Here is a 22,032-nt window from a genome sequence, read left to right as displayed (position 1 = left end):
TATGCCAAACGACTGTATGCCAAACGGGGTAGACCCGTTTTAACACAAATCATTCTTCAGTGTAAAAGACGATAAAACAAGATTTTTTAAAGTTAATCTTACAAAAACCACCAAAGCTTTTTCTGTGAGGTACATCGTCAGGAATTCCGTCAAAAAGTTTCAAAAATTCTACGGTGAACTCTTGAATTTCCCGACAAAAATTCAGTATTTTTAGCAAATTTGATTTGAACTTAAATAATACAAATAAAAATCTCAGAAGAAGCAATATTAATGCTGATCAAAAAAGAAAACCTCGGGAAAATGCTTGAGTGGATCTCTAGTGATTTTTTCCGAATGATCTTGGGACGACATACCAGAGGAAACAATAATATATTTCTCTCTGAATAAATTTCTCAGGAAATTTTCGAGTACTTTCACGAAAGAATAACTGAAAGTATTCCCTTAAACACTTTTGAATGATTGAATTAAAAAAAATAGGTGGGCATGTTTGAAGAATATTAAAAATATTATATGCGAGAGAGAATTTTGAACAAATTTGGGGATCAATATCAAATTGATTTTTAGATAGATCTTAAGAAACAATTTAGGAATTTTCTGTGGAAAAATGCAGCTAGATTTATGGAGAATTTCTCTGAAAAATCACTTAGAACATTTTCCCGATTGAAACTTGTTTAACTATTTGTGAAAATCTTGTGGAATATTAGAAGGAATCTTGAAAGAATCACCCAATTTTTTTGTAGGAGGTCTTGGATAATTTTTGTTTTGAATTTTTCAAGCAATCCTTTAAGAAGTTCTGAGAATCAGTGCACTTCATCTTCTTCTTCTTGGCATTAACGTGTTCTTATAAGCACTTCCACAGTTTTTAACTGAGAGCTTTCTTTGCCAAAGTTGCCATTTTCGCATTCGTATATCGTGTGGCAGGTACGATTACACTCTATGACGAAAAGATCCTGGACCGACCGGGAATCGAACCCAGACACCTACAGCATGGCTTTGCTTAGTAGCCGCGGACTCTAACCACTCGGCTAAGGAAGGCCCCAAAAAATCAGTGCACTATCTGAAGAATTTGTGGAAAGAATCCATTCTTGGTGATGTTGAAGACAATTTTGGTAGAATTTCTTGAACTCTTTCTTGGAGAAATCCCACCTTTCAAAAAAAAAGTTACATTATTATGGTACTAAATATTGTAACTTTTTGTTGAAAGGCTCACCCATTTGAATTTGTTTTTTATTAATAGTTTTTTTGTAAATATCTTTTGTATATAATAATTTAAGGCAATTGAATTACATTGAAATTGTGGTCTAGAAGTAATCAAATAAAAATAGAAATTTGGAAAATGAATTAGAATATGAAATAAATTAATTTAATCCCTATACCAATCCTACTCCTTTTTCCTTGGTGTCAGATGCCCTTTACAACCCTACATTAATTTGAATTTAAAAACCCTCTCCAATATCCCCCTGACACCAAATACCGTGTGCACCAACCATATTGAACGTTGGTTACACGTCACCACAATATGAATCCCAGATCCAGAACATCATCTGGAAAAACCCCATGCATCGATGGATTGATTTCTTATTTGTTAACAAAATGTTAAACAAGCACGTTTGGTTAACTCGGCTAATCCCAATTATTTTTCTACAAATCGTACAGTGACTAAATCGTTCCGCCAACTATCATCAACTATCAAATTCCAGAAAATCCTCAACAAATTATCAATGAACAACTGGATGATATTAATAATTAAAATTGATGTGTTATAAGTACGTAGTTTACATTCATGGAGAAATGTTCAAAATTCGGAATTCTTCAAGAGATTCTTTTGAGCAATTTGATATAGATTAGAATGCCTAAAGAAACTCCAGGAAAAAATCTTTTAAATAATAACTACTAATCCCGGGAATGATTTTCCTGGGATTCCTCGTGAGATCTTTGTAAGAATTCTTGAAGGATTGTTTACTGGATAAAGAATGACGCTCCTCCGAAGTAGACACTGGAGCAATACATCCAGATGTTCGATGTGCTAACCAACAAGCTGATCGATCGAATGCCGGTAATCATCCGAGGAGACTTCAATGCTAGGACCGTAGAGTGGGGTAGCAGGCTGACCAACGCGAGATGATACAGTTTGCTGGAAGCTTTAGCGAAGCTCGACGTAAAGCTGTGCAACAAAAGTCTCGCAAAGCCGATAGGGAATCCATCATAGACGTGACCTTTTGCAATCCTTCGCCGATCAACAATATGAATTGGAGAGTTAGCGCAGAATACACCCATAGTGACCATCAAGCGATCCACTTCTGCGTTGGCCAGAGAAGTTGTGCTCTATGGCAGAGGAGGAATGGAGAACGTAGGTGGAAGACAAAGGATTTCGACCAGGATCTTTCCGTCGAAGCACTCCGAGCCTGAACACAACTCCCGGTCCAGATGGTATCCCTAACGTAGCGCTAAAGGCAGCAATCTTGGCGTTCCCAGACATATTCAGGACAGCGTCGCAGAAGTGTCTAGCGGATGGCTGCTTCTCAGATAGATGGAAGGCGTAGGAGCTGGTGTTGCTGCCAAAACCAGGATCCTGCTTCATTTAGAGCAATATGCTTGCTGGATACTCTTGGTAAAATTCTGGAGAAAGTCATCTTCAGTAGGCTGACGATCTACACGGAATGCGAGAACAGATTATCGCAATTAGGCAATTAGGATTCCGGAAAAAGACTTCTACGGTGGATGCTATTCGAACGGTCATCACGTGCGCGGAGTAAGCGTCCAAGCAAAAGAGAAAAAGCAATCGATACTGCGCAGTGGTAACGATAGATGTTAAGAACGCGTTCAACAGTGCCATTTCGGAGACTAACGCCGCCGCCTTACACACAATGCGGGTCCCTGAATATCCATACTTGGTCCAACACTGTGGAATATGATGTACTATACTGCCGAATGGAGTCGTGATCATTGGGCTCGCAGATGACGACGTTCTTTCAATAACTGGTGAGACTGCGGCTGAGGTAAAAATACTTGTGGCGGAATCTCCAGACATCGTTGAATCATGGATGACTGGATTCAAGCTGCAGATGACTCATCACAAAACGAATGTGGTGCTGGTCAGCAACTGCAAGGCGATTTAGCAGTTGGAGATCAACGTCAGAGGACATGCAATCTCATCGAAGCGCTCCCTTAAGCACCGACGACAGGCAAAACTTCAACAGCCACGTAGACATGCCTGCGAAAAAGCAGCGAAAGCAGCGTACTCTGTGCCCATCATTGAAGGACTAAGAAGCAGTACGAGGCGTCTTCTGGCGATCGTATAATCGTCTATATTGAGATACGGAGTTCCGGCTTTAGCTGCAGCGTTGAGAACCACACGCAATCGAGACAAGCTGACAGATACGTTCCGGTTCATGGCTATGCAGACTATATCGTCGGAGGCGGTGTGCGTTATTGCCGGAATGATCCTTATCTGCATCATTCTGGTTGAGGACATAGCATACTGCCAGCGAAGGAACACAAGGAATTTGAGGAATACCATCAGTTTGGATACAATGGCCAATTGGCAGCAGGAGTGGAATAACTTGGATGAAGTAATGTGGACCCACAGACTAATTACGGACGTGGACGTGGATATCTGCTAAGATTCGGACGCGCAGTCTCCACATTGTCCGGCCTGTCCAAATATTGAGGAGATTTCGGAGCATGTTATATTTGACTGCCCTCGATTCAGGGATATACGAAGTGAGATGATGTCAGAGACCGCAAGCGTCCTAACAACATCGTGCAGAACATGTGCCAGCATGAAAGCACTTGGAATGCGGTGAACAAAGGGATAACGCAGATTATATAGTCGCTGCAAACGAGATAGCGTGAAGACCAGATAGCTCCGGGCCGCGATCGGAGTAGGTTAGATTCCCCGTTGGGGATTAGACCGAGTAGGGCAGGCGTAGAGTAGTATCGGTAATAAGTCGTCGGGATGTCTGAAAGTCATCCTCCAACCGGAACTGCAGAACCGACTCTGGCACTTGGCCCACCAGGTTCGAGTCGGAGTTGGCTGAGTCCACCGCCGGGGTCTAGCTGAGTAATTCGCGAAACTCCACTGGCAAATGGTCGTCGGGGCGCCTATGAACCGGAAGTTTCCCTCAACCGGAATCGCAGGACTGATCTCGTCATCTTCCCGGATACCATCGGTTCTAGAGATCTTCTGCCGGCGGGGAAATCTTCGTCGGAGTAAGATAGATTTACCACAGGGGACTACTCTGAGTAGTACGTAAAGTATATCTGGTGTGAGTCATCGGAGCGCCAGTGAACCGGAAGCCATCCTTCAACCGGAATCGCTGAACCGACTTCAGCACTCCACCGGCCAGTATCGAAGCATGAAGAAACGCGTAGCCGGAGTAGGCTAGTTCCACCGTCTGGGACTAGGCCAAGTAGCATCGGTCGTCACAAACCACCAGTTTTGGGTCGTCGGGGCGCCAGGGAACCGAAAGTCATCCTCTAACCGGAATCGTTGTACCGACCTCGGCATCCAACTGATCAACCAGGAGAGCTTGAAAAGCAGCAGCGGATAACGAGTCGTCGAAGACTAGCGAAATGCACTTGAGCGTCCAGTAGAAGCTGAACAGGGGTCTGGAGTGAGGTCCAAGAGTAGGATGCGTCATCGCACAGAAAGCTGTGCAAAGCCTCGGCAAGATTTTCAACCGCCAATTGGGCAAAACGAGTAGTTGCAGAGACACTGTAGTAATGTCGTAGTGAGCAGCGTTTTTGACGACATTAAGCTCCAACTGCGAACCAGTAGAACACCGTACACACACAGGCTTATGAAGTTTTTTGTACTCTACTTGTGCTATTTTTGTACTTGTACTATTTTGAATACAATACTTTTCACTTTTTCAGCCATAGAAACGACGGGCTGCATTTGACGTTTCGTGACAACGGAATCTGGGCTGCATATGACGTTGATATTTTTCCTCGTCGCGAGTCTCTCTTAGGTTATTACTGAAATGACACCCGGATACAAAATCAAAAATCTAAACTTTTTCGATCACATGGATAAAGCATGTGGTGAAGTTGTTATCATCACTTATAGGAACATCAACTTTTTTCGCCGAATGAATCATTTTTTTTTTTTTGAACTTTGGATATTCATGTAGGAACACAGCTTGGTACTTTCATAGCTTCCTATTTGCTTTTTCAATGCAATGGACAGCAAGTTCATCTTCTTTAAATTGACCTGTGTAGATTGACTCGTAATAAGTCTAAACTTTCTATCATTGGAAACTTTAAGGCTCAAGAGTCTATCATTTAATCATCCGCAAACATCAAAAATTAAATACCAGTACCGGGTGAAATTGATCACTTTTCACTGTTTTTCATGTCTGTTTTCTATGATGTTGCCAATTCCAAATAACTTAATGCAGGAAAACAAGTACGACGGTGAGCTTCATTGGTTTTTATACTCATATTTTCATACAGTTGTGATTTTACCCAAGTAACCAGTAAGCACAATAATGCGGCACGGTAACAGCATTATATGCGCATATAGGGTACACTGAGAAAAATCTACACGTCAAGGTCGTGTGTTTTACTTATAGATTTGCGCAATGAGGAAAACCACATGATTTGAGTGTGGTAGCCATATGGATTTCATCATTGATTTCACGGTATAATAACATGTGTATCAACATTAGGTTGTCATGTGAAACAAACATGAATTTCCAAATATTAAATCATGAAAACCAACTGATTTGCTTATTGAATTCGAAATGTAGTAGCTTTAGATAGTCATGTGTGATAGAACATAAATGTCATGGGACTGAAAGAAGAAATTTGGTAGAAAAACTTTTGCTTCCCAAAATATGGATCCGAGGCTCCTCTGCTTGTCGCAAGCTCTCTTGATTTTTTTTTTCAAACCCGTGAGCCAGCAACAAGCGGGGCGCCGCAAATCCATAATTTGGGAAGCCAGGGATAAGCATATTCCATTTTTTTCGAAACTGAAAGCCAGGAAAATCTGTTAGTGGAATCCGATTTTTCTACTAAACTATACGTTATAATCAATGTTTTCTTATAGAAAGGTAGAATTCTCGTATATCGGTCAACTTCACTAATAAAAGAAAAATCGAATTCACAAATTTTCATCTAACACTTTCAGCTTCAAAATTTGCTTCTTCTCTTTGGAAGCATGATGATGACTGTCGTTCGACACGAGGTCCAACCGCAATTCAGTTCACTATGCATCCCATGGGTTGATCACAAACAATTTAGAAGCCTTGAACATGGAAATCGAAAGCATAGCTCATGGATTTCATCATAACAATCTCATTGCGCAAATCAATGAATCGACCAACTTGAACATGATGATTATGACACAAGATAACCATAACCAAAACACACTGAATCCGTGTTGGGGTGATGATCTATGCGTCCATAGGTTAACACATACGAATCTGAAGAGAAAGCTTCGGGAACTTATGTGGAAAAAATATGGAATCCCTGTTGTCGGTTGATGAATCAATCCATGAAGCAAAACACAGGAATTTAATGTGTAACACACACGAAGTTTGCAAGAAAATCATAGCAAATCGATATGGACGTTCATGAATCAATCCATAATTTTAAACACACAGATCGAGCGTGTGGATTTTTATCAGTGTAATCATTTGATGCATGTCAGTTTTATATACGCATATAATGCTATTATAATGCCAGAAAAGGCGAAATAGCGTGCCATTATAGTGCCAAGATATAATCGTGCTTCTCTGCACCACTAATGCTGATATAAGACCACGTGAGAAACGTCAGTTGTTTTCGCCAGGTTTTTAGGGCGAATATTTTGTGCTTTCGCGTACGCAGCCAGACAGCTTTCGCGTATGCGGCCAAGCAAGTGGTACACGAGGTAAATAAATGAAGGAATGAAAACGGAAACCTCTAACAGTATGCAAAAAATGTAATAAAATGATACAGATAGTACTTCTCCGTATCAGACATATTCGTTTTGGTAGTTTTCATCCTTTTGAGGACTTGCAATTGCCACATTTTGTTCCTCGTTTTATGATGATGAAATTCCTCATTTTGCGTCTCGAACCTGCGACACCCGTATTGTTGAGTTGTTGTCCTGCTCCTTTGCTCCTACGGCCACATAAGATGAATAGTATTTGAAAGAAAAGTTACCAATTTAAACCATCACTTTTCCCCGTCATAAAACCTGCAATTGTAGTAGTGAGAAGATTTATGTTTGACTCCCTCTTACCACTATATGCAAACACACAGCACGTGGTATATCTGTCAAAACACTGGATGGCATTTAAACATGCCCTGTATTCGAATATAGAGCCAATATAGTGCTTATTTAATGCCTGTATGCATCAGGCTTAGAAGCATTAATGATGTTGTAATAGGGTTTCTATGTAGCGGAAGTGCTGTTATAAGGTGTGTAAGCATTTGTGGTGCTATTATAATGCATGTACGCATCTATGATGCTGATTAAGGGCTTATTATTAGTGCTTATGGTTACTTGGGTAGTGCTGAAAATCGTCTCTAAAATATTAAATCAAGGAATTCCATTTCGGGATGAAATTGATCACCTGTCAAAACAATTATTGTTAGTTTTGAAAACAACTTTACTTATTTAATTTGGGCCTCCTGAATCCAAATATGCTTGCCAAATTCTTAACAATCCAAAATTTATGGAAATAATAAACAATTAAGTTTCAACAATACCGCAGAAAACGCCTAAATGTAGGCAATTTCCGAAGGAATCTTCTGATATCTATAAAAAAATCAATTATTACAACAAAATGAACAAATTGGTACGAATTTTGATGATAAAATTCGTTTTGGGGATATTTTTCAAGCATCCTTACAAATTTTCAGGTTGACACCATGTCCAAATCCTTGTTTAAAACTATAAGTTTATTGATGTCTGCCAATACCACACTGAACACGATTATGGAATTTTCTATTATTTTCATAGAAATAAACATTCCTTAACACAAAAAGCTTCACAACATGCAATTTGACAATAGTAAAGACAAACAACGTTCATTTACATAAGTTGCATTGATTTCTGTGCTCTATAAGAGGGAAATAAAATCGTGTTGTCACACGTGATCAATTTCACCCTACTGCTCAATTTCACCCGAATTTACGGTAGTTTGGTTCATATTTCGACAAATCTTCATGAACACCAGATCCCTTTGACAATTTTTAAGAAGATGGCGGTTATTTTTCTCTTAATGCAAAACAACGCTCAAAGAATTCCCAACAATTCTCAAAGAAATCTTAATGAAATGATCTTATTTAAAGAATGCTTCTTCTTGTTGTTGGCATTACGTCTCCAGTGGGACAAAACCTTTTTTTTTCAGTTATGAGCACTTCCACAGTTACTAACTGAGAGCTTTTTTACCAAATTGGTCATTTTCCACGTCCGCTGTTTCGACTCAAATTTTGAATTCTTCCATTGAAAATTCTGGTCCAATCGAACTGCTCAATAAATTCTTAGTTTTTCGATTCTAATAATAAAAAACTCAATTTTTTATCGGAACATACATTCTTTATTAGAGTGTGCCTCCTAAAGCTTTCTAAAGCAAAATATGTCTAACAAAGTGAGCTTCAACGGTGCCATCATAGGTTTATTGAGGGTTTGGTTAACGAATTGATTCTGATCTCTGCTTCCGTTGCCATATATAATATCAAACAAACTCTGTTTCTGTTACCAACATTCTTTAAACTCTGGTCGATCGAATGTGCGCTTCAATAATAGGTGCTTCGTAACTTCGTTCCAATGGTTTTTTTTTTGTACCCAACCGAGTATCCAGTTTCTTAATCTTCTATCACAGTTTGCTGACCAAACCAAAAATGTTGCTTGAATTTTACTTGTTTTCTATCATGTGGGTTTGTTTGAAGCCGATATTGCTCTACCGTTTACTCTACAGCTACGGTTTGTTCCGATATCAAAACTGATGGTGGTCCGTTGAGGATTTCCAGTTCTGGTCGATTACCATCAATGAAAGTGTTTAAAGTAGTTAAGCCATCGCTCTTACTGTTATCGCTACTGTCGTTGGTCTCCGTTTCGCTGCTGTTCTGACGCGATTCCTGCTGCTTCTGAAGTTTGGTCTTCTGCTTCTGCAATACTCTCAGTTCGGTTGGAGTCAGCATTCCACGGAGGATCGTATCGTACGACACCGACAGGCCCATGTTGGACATCTTCTGGAATAGTCGATAGCATTCGCGTTCCTTTGGCGTTTGGCCATCCACCAGATCCTGATTGCCAGCGGTAGTGCTGGAATCGCCGACTTCTGGAATCGTTGGAATCGTTTTCGTAGTTTGGGCCGGTGGGTTCGGACGACTGGTAGCGATTTTGGCGGCGATGAATTCCTTGGACTCATCGTCGCTTTGTGTATCTTTATCGTCGTCGGATTTGTTATCTTCGGGTAAACTGAAACGGAATTTGAAAGGGATTAAGTTTCAAAATGAGGAAATCTAAGCTACTAACTTCTTCTTCTTCTGAAACGCATTCAGCGTATTGGCCAACTGTTGGCTTCTCCTGATTCGATTGGCAAACGGTTGCAGTGACGGTGGCTTTCGATGACCAGGTTGGTAATAATCGCGGTTGAGTCCGGCACTTTGCTTCAGCTCGGTCTCCTGGAATGAAACTGTTCGAACAAGAAGATCGGCTCATTTAATAGACACCAACGAGATATATCTACAACTATACATACCCGACTTGCCGGCCTTCTTGAGCATTGGAGCACGTGACTTCAGCACCGAGTTGAAGTTTATGTTGTTGTAGTTTATGGTCGACGAAGTGTTACTGCCGTCCACACTGTCCGGAGGTGCTGTATCCTCCTTCTCGGAGTCACTTCCGCCGGAACTGAGCAACGACACGAGTGTTTCGATGTCGCACGCTCCTCCTAGCACCGATCGTGACCTTGGACCGGAAGTAGCGAGCGTGTTCTTGCTATTGGTCGCGTTGAGTTTAAGTGTTTCCTCGTCAAAGTCGTCCTCATCGCACTCGTTTATCTCGTCTCGTTCACTGCAAAAGAAAGGTTAAATTAACGTCCGATGACACCAAGATTCATCGTACGACTGCTAGGGGATCTTACCGCAAAACTTTCTTCTTTCGTGTTTTTTTCTTACTCTGTAGGAACTTGGAATCGGTGTCTATTGGTCGGATGGGAGCTGACATAGCCCGCACCAGCGGCGGGCGTCTTTCGGCTGCTTCGGAATGTTGACGACTCGCCTGGAACTGAGCTCGACGTTGGGCTAGGGACGAACCACGACCGCCACCGGTGGAAGAGGAAGAAGATGGCTGCGGTTGTTTGGGTTTACTTTCAACTTCCGGTTGCTGAAAATAGAACACCGAAGGAAAAAGTTGATAAACTTCCTGTTTTACACTTTCACCTACGTGCGCTATGACTCGCTCGCTACTATAAATTAGAGGAAAGTTTTTAATGGCGTATTACGCAATTTGCCACCCTTATCGTACGGCTCGGTAAATCAGGTCAACAACAACAACTCCGACAGGATATCATTATTCTGTCGTGAGGATAACATTGTGGCTTCTCACTTCGACGTCGGCTGCAGTCCGATTACAATGTGAAATCTGAAATGTGTGTGGCACCTATTGCAATGTGATAGCGTGATTCTATTTTAAAGTTTGCACATTCGACTTCCGCGTGTGCTGGCGCGTGTGGAGAAAGTTCTGTCATAATAATCGATATGTTGCAATCGCTTATTTGGCTTTGATAATGGTTAACGTGATTGCTTCGAAATCCTGAACATAATTTTTGAATCATTGTTGAAGGCGCTATATAGGTGTATGCCAATTACACCGTTTTTATCGAAAAAGCTGCACAGACTGTACGATCATCAACAATAGGCAACGGACTACACGAAACATCAAGTAGCCCAGTGAAGAATTTTTCATTTAACGAAAAGATTCCTCCTACTGGACCGGGAATCGAAACCACGCTTCGTGGCATTCATCATACGCCTGAAAGACTGTTGCTGCTAAATGCACGGCCACGATGCCGACAATCTTGTTAAGTTCTGAACTCATCTGCTCAGCGAGTCGTTTATGGATAAGAACGTCTGTCGTACCCAAACGGTCCGGGGTAATTTCGTAATGGAAATTTCCATGACTTCAGTGCATATTCTATTTATTTGTGCTATGCGTACACTGCTTTGGTTATTTGATACATACCACCTAATTTGCTAAGCAGTAAAACAGTACGTTTCAATTTGCTTGTCATCCCTTTTCGTTGGACCCGTTGGCATTACTGAAGTTCAATTAGCGGTTCGTTCTTTTGGATGCACAATTTCCCAAACTTTCGAAGCGAACTTTCGTTACTAAAAAAAAAAGAATCCAAAAAGTTGATTTGAGTACCATTTACGTTTCAATTTCGCCCTAAATGGTTATATTTGACAGATACGCGTGTTACGACTACCACTAATAGTTTTCTTCAGTGTCAGTTACTCGTATCCACGTATCCAGTAACTGACACTGAAGAAGGCTGTAAGTGGTAGTCGAAATACGCGTATCTGTCAAAGTAAGCAATTGGGGCGGATTTGAAATTTACAAGGCACTCACATCTACTTTTCTGATTCCCTTTATTCAGATTCTGCCCAGAGGGTTTGAATACATTACAAAGAGTTCCGTTGCTTACTAGGCTCGGCTTTCTTAAACTCGCAACATTTAACGAATTCCTGAAGGAAGCAGATTACTATTGAAGTGTTGTACACCCCAACCTATTTTTACGACCTTTATCGGCAGGTCGTAAAAGAATCTATCGTGAAAATATCAGGCACAGACAAACAGACGTCACACTCTCAACGAAGTCCATCGACACCCTTTTTAACGGTCGATTCAAATATATGGAAGGTGGCCAATCCACCACCCGCAGCGCTCGCATCGTTTTTGTTCGTGTTTGACGTTTGCACACTACCGCCACCTGTTGGCCCATCGGCCAAATACAGTGATTTTAGCATTGGGCATACATGTTCTCGCGACTATGGTTTTGATTGCGATTTGTTCTAAATGTTACGTCTGTTTGTCTGTGTATCAGGGTTACAATTATGTTTTTGAAAAATACAACGTCTAGGTATGGAAATAGGAAGCCAGATCCTATTATTGGTACTTTTGATTCACTTCGGCAGTGAGGTTTTTTTATGGCTACTGAGCTCATATTTTGCTACAATATGCGTCGCGTTGAAGTGCTTCTTATGGCAAAATTTCAGACAATTCGGTCGAGAAAAACCTTCCATGCCAAAGTGAATCATGTAAGTGCCCAAGTAGCTCTGCACCCTACTGATCCGAGATATTCGGCAAAGTTAAAGCATGGATTGAGGAACTTTCCAAAATGACTATTCAATGTTTCATATTCTGATAATAAATGACAACAATACTCGATTGTTATTAAAAGAGCCTTATAATTGTGAGTGTTATATACAGATACCAATAAATTTTAAAGATAACGATGCCGAATGTTGGCCAAAGTTGAAGGAAGTGTTGCATGTCATACAGTCGGCCGATGCACAAATGTGCATGTAGCTGGTAACACTGTTTAAGAAGAATTGAGAAAAGATCAAAATCATAAAACTTGAGCGGAATAGAAAAATAGAATGCTTAGCTAAATACTTTTCAACTGTTATCTAGTTTTTCAAGTAAAATTTATAAAACTAAATATATCAAATTTCTTCACTTAAATAACGCAAAGTTTAAGTTTGTATTTTGTATTACACATTGCGTTCGGGAAATCGAAACACAAACATTTGTTTAAGCTGGTAACACTGATAAAATGGTTCGAATTAAGCTAAATACAGTCAAGTCTCCTATAAGACACATAAATGAGGGGCCATACAGAAGGCCCAGGGCTTATGGAATTTCATTAATTTGGGGGTGTTGTTGAATATCTCGTATGCATTATAGATTGATAGCTCAGTACTGTCTTCGACGAAGTTTCAGTACTCAGTGCGATCTATCTTTTGGAGTTGAGGATAATCTTTTTGTTGAGAACTTTTCCGGTAATTTTTTTATAACTTGCACTTTATGAACCTAGAGGGATTAGAATTAACTTTTGAAACTTATGATATCACTAGATCCTGATGATTTGCAATGTTGGTGTCTTGGCAAAAGTTGTTTAATAGCTAATGGGCTGCCCTGACATGCGGTGGTCATTGAGCTACGGAATTCCGCCATCAGGCAGTGCTAGTGTGCATGAAACTTCTTGTTTGAGCATCTGCCCCTGTACACGACACTGAACTACTCCACTGTACCTGCTCGTCTGGCTGAAGCAAACTATCGCATTGTATCTAACCCAGGCCCATGGCAAGGGACGACTTCTAGCGTAGTCAACATTTCCATGTGTTCACCTATTTTCGGGTAAATTGAATCTTGAGTGCAACCATAATGCGAAGTTTTGTTTAATGTTTATGATCCGTAATCGAACAAGCGTCGCAATAAAATAACTGATTGCTTGCTTGGAGGATGCCTTTAAATGTTTGCACTCCTTTCAAAACCATCGAAATATTGAACGAGTTTCATTTTTCTGGCACATTATTAGCTGATTTAACGATATCAAAAATCAAACCATAACAAACAATTAAACAATGCAAAGGTCTTTGTTTTCACAGTTGTCACAACTGACAGTTGGCGATATTCATTTATCGCTCGGGACATCCTGGCTACGAAGAACACTGTGTATTTATATATGGTTGTCTAGGGCCTGGTCTGACCAGACAAACACCGCTCACTACCTACATCATAGCTGCTGCCAACTACTAGCGAACGAGTTGGCTGTGGACAACGGTGAACAATGGTCAGTTAGAGAAGTGCTCTCCTGACCACTTAGGAAGACGGCGTCTTCAGCAAAGTTGTTCGGTAGCTCAAGGGCTATCATTATTTTAACTAAGAGATTTGAGATTTTGCCACCAGACGGGACTTTTGATTTGCGATTATCTCAGGATCCCAAGGGATATCATTGTTTGAGCCATGCAATTCAATATTTTGTCCCAGGCGGCATTGATGAGTATGATTTTTTAACAAAATATTTAATCTAGCGTAAATATTTTTTACGAAGACGCCATTTTTTTAAGTGGTCAGGATCATGAGATATCTTCAAAATAAAGGTTTCATAAATTTATTAACTTATTACGCGTGGTAAAGATGAATAAATTGTTGGTGAAATTATGAAAACAAGCAAATCCACGTGCCTGGCTGTGATTCGAACCCAGGACTCTTGTATGATAGACGAGCACTTTACCAGCTAAGCTACCGAGCCACTTGGTGACCCAATAACTCATGTTACAAGTCTCGAATTCAAATACCCACAGATCACGCAGACCCTTTTCATAACCTATACCCATCCATTTCATGTATACTACACACGCGCACAGAGCGAGTGCGATTTATTTAGTGTTGAAACTGTTTACCTATCATACCTACATCGTTGCCACAACAACTGTATTGTTGAAGAATAGATATGCGAGAAGGCTATCAACGTGTCGTTCGCAATCGCATTCAAGTGACGACATGACTACTACTACTGTTGATAGCCTTCCCGCGTCTGTTCTCTTCTACAATACCTTTGTTCGTGCAACGATGTAGGTATGTTAGGCAAACAGTTTCAACACTAAATAAATCGCACTCGCTCTGCGCGCTTGTGTAGTATACAGTTGTGATCAGAATAATAGCAGTGCAAGCCGATTTTCATACAAAATGCTCAACTTTGACATGCTTTAACTTTGTTTCCCTATAAGCAATCGGCATGAAATTTTGGCAGAGAACTACAAATGTACTCATTATCACAAAACACTACCGGTTCAAAAATAAAACACCAGGCGAAATAATAGATGGGTTAATTCTACAAGTGGTGTGAGGTGCTAATTGTCATACCCGCATAGCGAGGTGACAATTCTCGACTCGAATGAAGTGACTCGCTTTGTAAATCAAATGGAGAGTCACATCACTCGAGTCAAAAATTGTCACCTCGCTATACGAGACCGACAATTCTCACCTCACGCCACTCATAGAATAAACCCATCTTTTGTAAATTTTTGTTCAGCAACAATTTTCTGAAAGATTGACTTGTTCATATATTTATAGCTTGAGTTGCTTATTGAAACGATGAGTGAAGAAAAATTCAAAAACTCAAAATACAACAGATATTTTAATTCTAAAAATTACTATTATTTTGAGCGATTTTACATGGTGCTTAAATTTTTAACCGGTAGTGTGAAAAATTTCATATTTTGTGATAATGAAATTGAGACTCTATGACACTACCCTGAACGCCATTACCCTGAAAGCCATTACCCCGAACGCCACTATTTTAGAATGTATTAGAATTAGAACAAATATTTTAGAAGAGCAGCTAGTTTTTCAGCAAATAATTTTTACATACCGTAAAACCGGGTAACTTTGATATTTTTTTCGAAGAAATCTTGAATATTTATGCATGCTGTTTCAAAGAATTATAATTAATAATTTTAAAACAAGTACTGGCATCCTAACTATCCATTGCAGTTGATAGATTGTCAAAAGATTTATTCTGAATGGATATTCAGTATTGGACAAAACATTTGCAACTTTTTCGATTTTCCATACAAAATGACCAACTTTGGTAAGCTAGATCTCAGTTATTTATGGACCGACTCGAATGAAACTTTCACAGAACATCAGATACAACTTGAATTTTAACATATATTTTTGAATATTTTTTCCAATCACGAGTTTATAAGTAATAAAGGTTTGACTAAAGTGTAATTTTCGACGAAAAATTTAAAACTTTTTATCTCAAAATCTGAATGCTCTACACAAAAACTGTCTTCAGCAAACTTATTCATTTCGTCAAAATCTACAACTTTGCTGAAGATACCATGAAGCTATTCCTTCAATATGTTTAGTTATGTCAATTATAAAAAATCATCAAAAAATTCACTTTAGTCAAACCGTTACTGCTTTCCAACTTGTGATTGGAAAAATCTCTAAAAAATATATGTTAAAAATCAAGTTATTCTGTGAAAATTTCATTCAAATCGGTCCATAAATAACCGAGATATAGTTTATCAAAGTTGGTTATTTTGTATGGAAAATCAAAAAAGTTGCAAATGTTTTGTCCAATACTGTACAATTTTTCACATAATCGAAAGACGGTTCTCTGTTTTGGGGTAACTTTGATAATGGAGTACAAATCGAACAAAATTGAATGAATTACGGAACATTTATAGGGCGTTGCATACCTCTAGGCGTTTAACGCATTATGTAAATTTCTAACTTAGCTTACAAAAATGGCCCCAGTTTGTAGAAATGGTGTTCGTTAAGAGATTTGAGATCGAATTCATGTTCTACTACAACTAGGCTGTCAAGAATAAGTGACGAACTCATTATGACTTCATCAAATAGTGATCGTAGAACAGATTGTTTGTAAGCGTTTAAAAAATGCTAAAATCTTATAAATTTTTAATATTTGCATATGAATTCTCAAATGTACTTGATTCCAACGAAAATAGCTTTGACATGAAGTGAGGGTGGTTGTTTTCAAAATGTTACAGCCCATAAACAATATGTATGAAAATCGGCTTCCACTACTGTTATTCTGAACACAACTGTACATGAGATGCATGTATATGGGTTATGAAAACGGTCTGTGTGATCTGTGGGGATTTGAATTCTAAACTTGTAACCTTCTGATTTACCGGGTCTTAGTTGATAGAGCGCTCGTCTAGCATACAAGAGTCCTGGGCAGGGAATCGTCAGCTTCGTCACAGTGCGATGACGAAATAAAAAAAGACATCGTCAGCCAGTATAGTAACTCTTGCAGATCGTCGTCTCGTCATCGACGAAAGAATGCACTACGAACTTCAATCCGAAATCGTCAACGAACAACTTTGTCTTCATTCCGTTCGCTCCCCTCTCTCAAACGAAGGAGGCGTTTATTGTATATTCGCTTGCTATGCACAAAACGGCGAATGCTATCCCAGAATTGCTTGTATTGGCGATTCAATCCATACTCCTCAAGTTTCAACAATAGCTCTGTTGGTAAGCGCGTGACGTTGACGATGCAGAGATCGTTTGTTCAATTCCGGACACGTTTTGTTTTTTTGTTTTTATTTTTATTTTTTTCAAAAAAGGCTCATAATCTATCGACGCCTCGCTTCATATTTTTAGTCGGCTCAGAGCTCCCGAACGAAGATTCGACTATAACGAAGGAGGCTTATTTTTTCGTCATGACGCCGAGGCTTTGTGGTGGACCACTGCAGCAAATCGTCATCCAACGATGGTTGAGTGACGATGACGATTCTTTTTTTAGTTTCGTCGACGACTTTTTCCATTTGACGGTGACGATTGTCTACCCTGGTCCTGGGTTTAAATTCCAGCCAATCATGTGGATTTTTTTTCATAATTTCACCCATAATTTATCTGTCTCTACCACGCATAATGAGTTAATTAATTCAATAATCATGCGGATTGAAATACCGAACATCTCAATATATGTGTCAATATCACACTTCACTTCGCTGTCCATCGACCAATTTTTTAACGATCGATTCGCATATCTGGTAGGTGGTCAATTGACCTCCCGCAGCTCTCGCGACGTTTTTGTTCGTGTTTGAGGTTTACACACTACCGCCACCTGTTGGTCCATCGGCCAACTACAGTGTTTTTAGCATCGGGCGTACATGTTTTCGCGACTATGATTTTGATCGCGATTTTTTCTCTGTTTCTCTGTGATAAAAGTTTAATGCTAGTGAGCTTAGTGGCAAAATCTCAAGTATTTGTCGCCCATCCCCACAGGAGCAAGGGACGCGATCTAAGGATCAACCACTACTAACGATGCACTACAGTACGCGAGTGACGCGCGACAGCTTTGATCCTCATCCCATCAGCGGTCAAACGATCAAACAATACTCGATTCGGAGATATCGGCAAAACCTTAATATAATACTCTCTGGCGCTAGTAATGACAAAATCTTAAATCTCTCTGGTAGAATACTTATAGATCTTGAGCTACTGAACAATTTTGCCGGAGATGCTCTCTTTCTAAGTGGTCAGGATCCTGAGATATCCGTAAAACAAAAGAATCATGCTCACTATCAGCAAACTGGTGGAAAAATCTCAAATTTTATGGCTCAAACAATGATAGTCCTTGAGCTACTGAGCAACGAAGACGCCATCTTATTGACCACGAAACAAAAGCTGCATGCTCACTGGCGCCGTCTGGTGGCTAATTTCCGAATCTCATGGCTTTTATAATGATAGTGTTTGAGCTGCTGAACAACTTTGCCGATGACGCCATCTTTCAGGATCCTGAGATATTAGAAAAAAAAGGTGGTAGGTCATTTGGCATAAAGTCGTTTGGCATAAAGCCGTTTGGCATAAAGTCGTTTGGCATAATGGTCATTTGGCATAAAGTCGTTTGGCATAATAGTCGTTTGGCATAATGAGTCTGAAACCAAGAATTTCTCAATTTTCGTTTTTACGTTTCTATTGAATCTTTCTGATGACACAAGGCTTGTTTTGGAGTCAATTGATACAAAATGGCACTCTATTCAACAATCATTCGCTCTTGAATAAATTTAAGCATATTTGAAAAGTTATTGCCAAAAGTATTTTATTATTTATCCAGAAATTACCCTTCTTTCATATATTAATTCTTTTTTTGAGTTTCGCTATTGTAACAAATTTTTGCACTGAAGATTTTTATATATTTAGCACAAATTTACCCTTCTATTAATTGTTCTATTTTTTCCCTAGATATGATGTAACCATTATTATAGGTATGAAAACTGTTGATTTTAAATTTCGATAAATTTTTCCTTCTTTTATGCATAGGCTGTTCTTTGGAGCTATGTTTTTTAAGTAGTTTTGTATACAACTGACAAAAGGGCGGCAATCGATAACATTGATCTGCTCAAATTATCAGCGAAAAGAGAACTCGATTACTGCAGTTACTTTAATGGGTTGTGCTACTTTTCCCTAAATGTCGTTTCCCCGAATGTCATTTCCCGAATATTCCGTTTCCTCGACTAGCCCACTCCCCCGGAAAATTTTTAGCACCCATAATTGTCGTAACTATATACATTTCAAGGGGGTGAACGAACTGACCATCTAATATGCACCCTTCTTTATTTAATTGGCGGTTCTTTCGAGTTTTACCGTCTTCAGCATTTTTGCCAACATGTGTATAGCCGAGAATGACAGAATACTTCCTTCTTTTGACTGTTTATCGTTCATTCTCGTCACCACTTTTCGGGGGAACCAGTCATTGCCGCAATAATTTTTGGCGTCAATTCTTGTATTGGTTCAATTGTAAATGTCGCCTTTTTTTAAAAAATAGGCTGTTCTTTATGTTTATACTGTTATACATTTTATTATTTAGTAAAGCTAATTGTGAACCATTTTTATTATCAATTCTTGCCAGATGTGTTGTTAGAATTCTAATTATTTCAGAACCTGCCAATATTCAATATATACTTTTTTTGGGGCAAACGCGTGATCTCCTTACTTACTCCTTACTCCTATGCTGGAAAATATATTATTTCAATCAGAAATTTTCCTTTTTCTCGATAATAGACGGTGTTTTTGATGTACACTTCCAAAATTAGAATTTATATTGAACCGTTGAAAAGTTTTGCCACAAATATTTTCTTTTAAAGATGTGTTGTTCATTTGAGCTGTGCTGTGAAAAGATTTTTTTTTGCGAGTCTGAAACATTTATGCAGCGAAATATTCTATGAGCCTTCCTTGCCAATTTACTTTTTTCAAATATGTATATCGCAACAAGCTCAAGGGTACTCTATGTTCTGAGATGTAGAGACCCGTCACGAGTTTTATTTAGTAATGCTCTATAATGTCACAACAATTTTTGAAATTCTTAGCTCGGATAATCTCTGAACGAACACCACGCTTGTTTAGAACCTACCAAATTTTTTTGCTGTGGGCTCGGTGGTGTTGATCTCGGTAAAAGCTTTAAAAATGCCGATATTTATTTCAAGTCAATCATTATGCCAAACGGCCATTATGCCAAACGACCATTATGCCAAACGACTTTATGCCAAACGACCTTATGCCAAACGACTTTATGCCAAACGGGGTACAATCGAAAAAAAATTCGATGCCCACCAGCGTCGCCAAGTGGCCTTATTCCGCATTTCCTTCACATGTTTTTCTTGTATTTCTTCTTGAATTTCACCAAAAAGTACACTAAGGATAACTACATTGACCATGCTCTCTCAGATGTGTATGGAAACTACTCCAGATATTAGAGCTCGTCCCTTAATTCCCAGGAAAGAAATTTTTCCAAGAAAGTTATCTAGGAATTCTTCCTTGAATTTTCTCAATGAGTTATCAAATAATTCAACAGTTGTACAAATTTTAAGCCCGTGATATCCCTAGTAATTAAACTCATTAAACTCAACCTTTTCTCAGATTTTTTGCAAATATTGAAACTGAAATTTCTTCAAATTATTTTCAGAAATTCATTTAGCGCTAATTTCAGATGTTACTACTGGAATTTATACATGAACAACTCTAAGAACACCTCAACGAATTCGTCTCAACTCGGGATATTTAAAAAAAGAGAACGAATACTTCAAGTCATTCTTAAAATAATTTCTTCAGTAGAATATAGAAATTTCAAGAACTCCTGAGGAATGAATGGTTTAGAGGTAGGGAGACTTACAGCTTCGGCACCATTCGACTATTATCGGCAACCAAACTTTCTATCAAAACCAGGCATTGCAGAATTCGCTCTCATTTGAGCATGAAGCACGATCAAAGCAAGCAAAGAAAAACATCCCATCTGTTGCGGTCCACGATCGTCATTGTATCGCAAGGTGTAACAAGTCTGATAAATGGAAGCAGCGAGCGAGAGCCCCGAAGAGAGAGCGATGATAAAATCCATTTTTCTCGCTTGTTTACCGTTGGGGATAGGTGTTTTTCTTTACTGGAACGATATACAATCCACGAACTTCCAATAGCAATAGTGTCCCCAGGCTTGGAGCATGTTTAGAGGGGATTTATCATGCACTACTATCCCCCCAATCTAATCAAAGTTGTAGCAGTATACGATAAACAGTCTCTCATAATGTGCAGCATGTTATGATAGTTACAGAGAGCGATACGTGAGAGATTCTCTCAATTTTCTCAAGATTCAATCCCTGATCAAAACACGTCAATGAAAACATTCGGATGATTCTTTTTTCTGCCCACTTCCCACTGAGGAGATTTCCGAGACTGAACAAACAATTTCGCCAGATATGTCGTAAATTCAAAAAGAACACACTTTAAAATGCGACTGATTTGGAGCTGCCGATGTGATTCACCAGCAGATCTTATGGCAGAATGAGGCTGCCGACAATAGTCACACTGACAAGAGATGTTCGAAGCGTTGTAAAAACGTTTCCTAAAACAACAAGTCTGTCGGTGTGAATCGATAAAGGATTGAGCAACGCTTATATGTAAATAGACAAACACGGAATTTGTCTGCTGATGTCCGAGAAAATTACAAAACAAGCGCGGCATCGTCTTAGACTGCCGAGAATACGTAAGTTCCCCTATTTATGGAAAAATATTTTAAGATGGGTTGATTCTGAATGAATGCCAATCAAAAAAATCATCAGGCAAGAGATGCATGGAGGAATTCTTGATTTCATTCATCATCAACTTAAAGGTTGATAGAAATATTTGTTTTTTTTTTTTGACTTTTTATTCCATTGACCTTCGGGCGGTCGAGGGAGTAATAATGAAAATAAACAATTAAATTGAATAAATATTAAAACTCATCAGATTTCATAAGAAATTTTCCTAAAACTTTTTAAAAAGGATTGATTTGAAGTCTGAGACAATGGTTCGTTACCGTGTGAGCCTTTAGTTTTAAGTGTGTTTTATAACGTTTTGTGAAAAGATAAAGAGGTTTTGTGCCTCTTTGAGAAAGATTTCCTAAAAGAAATCACTCAAAGGGTTTTTTTTTCCTCTTTCAAAATTTTTGATTAAATAAATAAATAATAATAATAATAATAATAATAAGTCTGAGACAAAAATTCAAACTG

General features: G+C 39.0%; 1 protein-coding gene across 1 annotated transcript in view; it reads right to left on the bottom strand.

The window, feature by feature from the left end:
* Positions 1–8,511: 8,511 nt before the first annotated feature.
* LOC5575738 (AF4/FMR2 family member 4) overlaps positions 8,512–22,032 on the bottom strand; it is a 66,408-nt gene continuing 52,887 nt past the window's right edge. Inside the window, exons 3-6 of the mRNA XM_021840025.1 lie at positions 10,086–10,327; positions 9,702–10,015; positions 9,476–9,635; positions 8,512–9,418 (exon numbers count right to left, since the gene is read on the bottom strand). Of these exons, the coding sequence (XP_021695717.1) occupies positions 8,905–9,418; positions 9,476–9,635; positions 9,702–10,015; positions 10,086–10,327 (1,230 nt within the window). The 3' untranslated portion in view covers positions 8,512–8,904. The remainder of the gene's footprint in view (positions 9,419–9,475; positions 9,636–9,701; positions 10,016–10,085; positions 10,328–22,032) is intronic.

Source organism: Aedes aegypti, chromosome 2 (genome assembly GCF_002204515.2).
Source record: "Aedes aegypti strain LVP_AGWG chromosome 2, AaegL5.0 Primary Assembly, whole genome shotgun sequence".
Classification (NCBI taxonomy): Eukaryota; Metazoa; Arthropoda; class Insecta; order Diptera; family Culicidae; genus Aedes; species Aedes aegypti.
The sequence above is the reverse complement of the archived record's forward strand: the minus strand, read 5'-3'. Positions and strand labels throughout refer to the sequence as shown.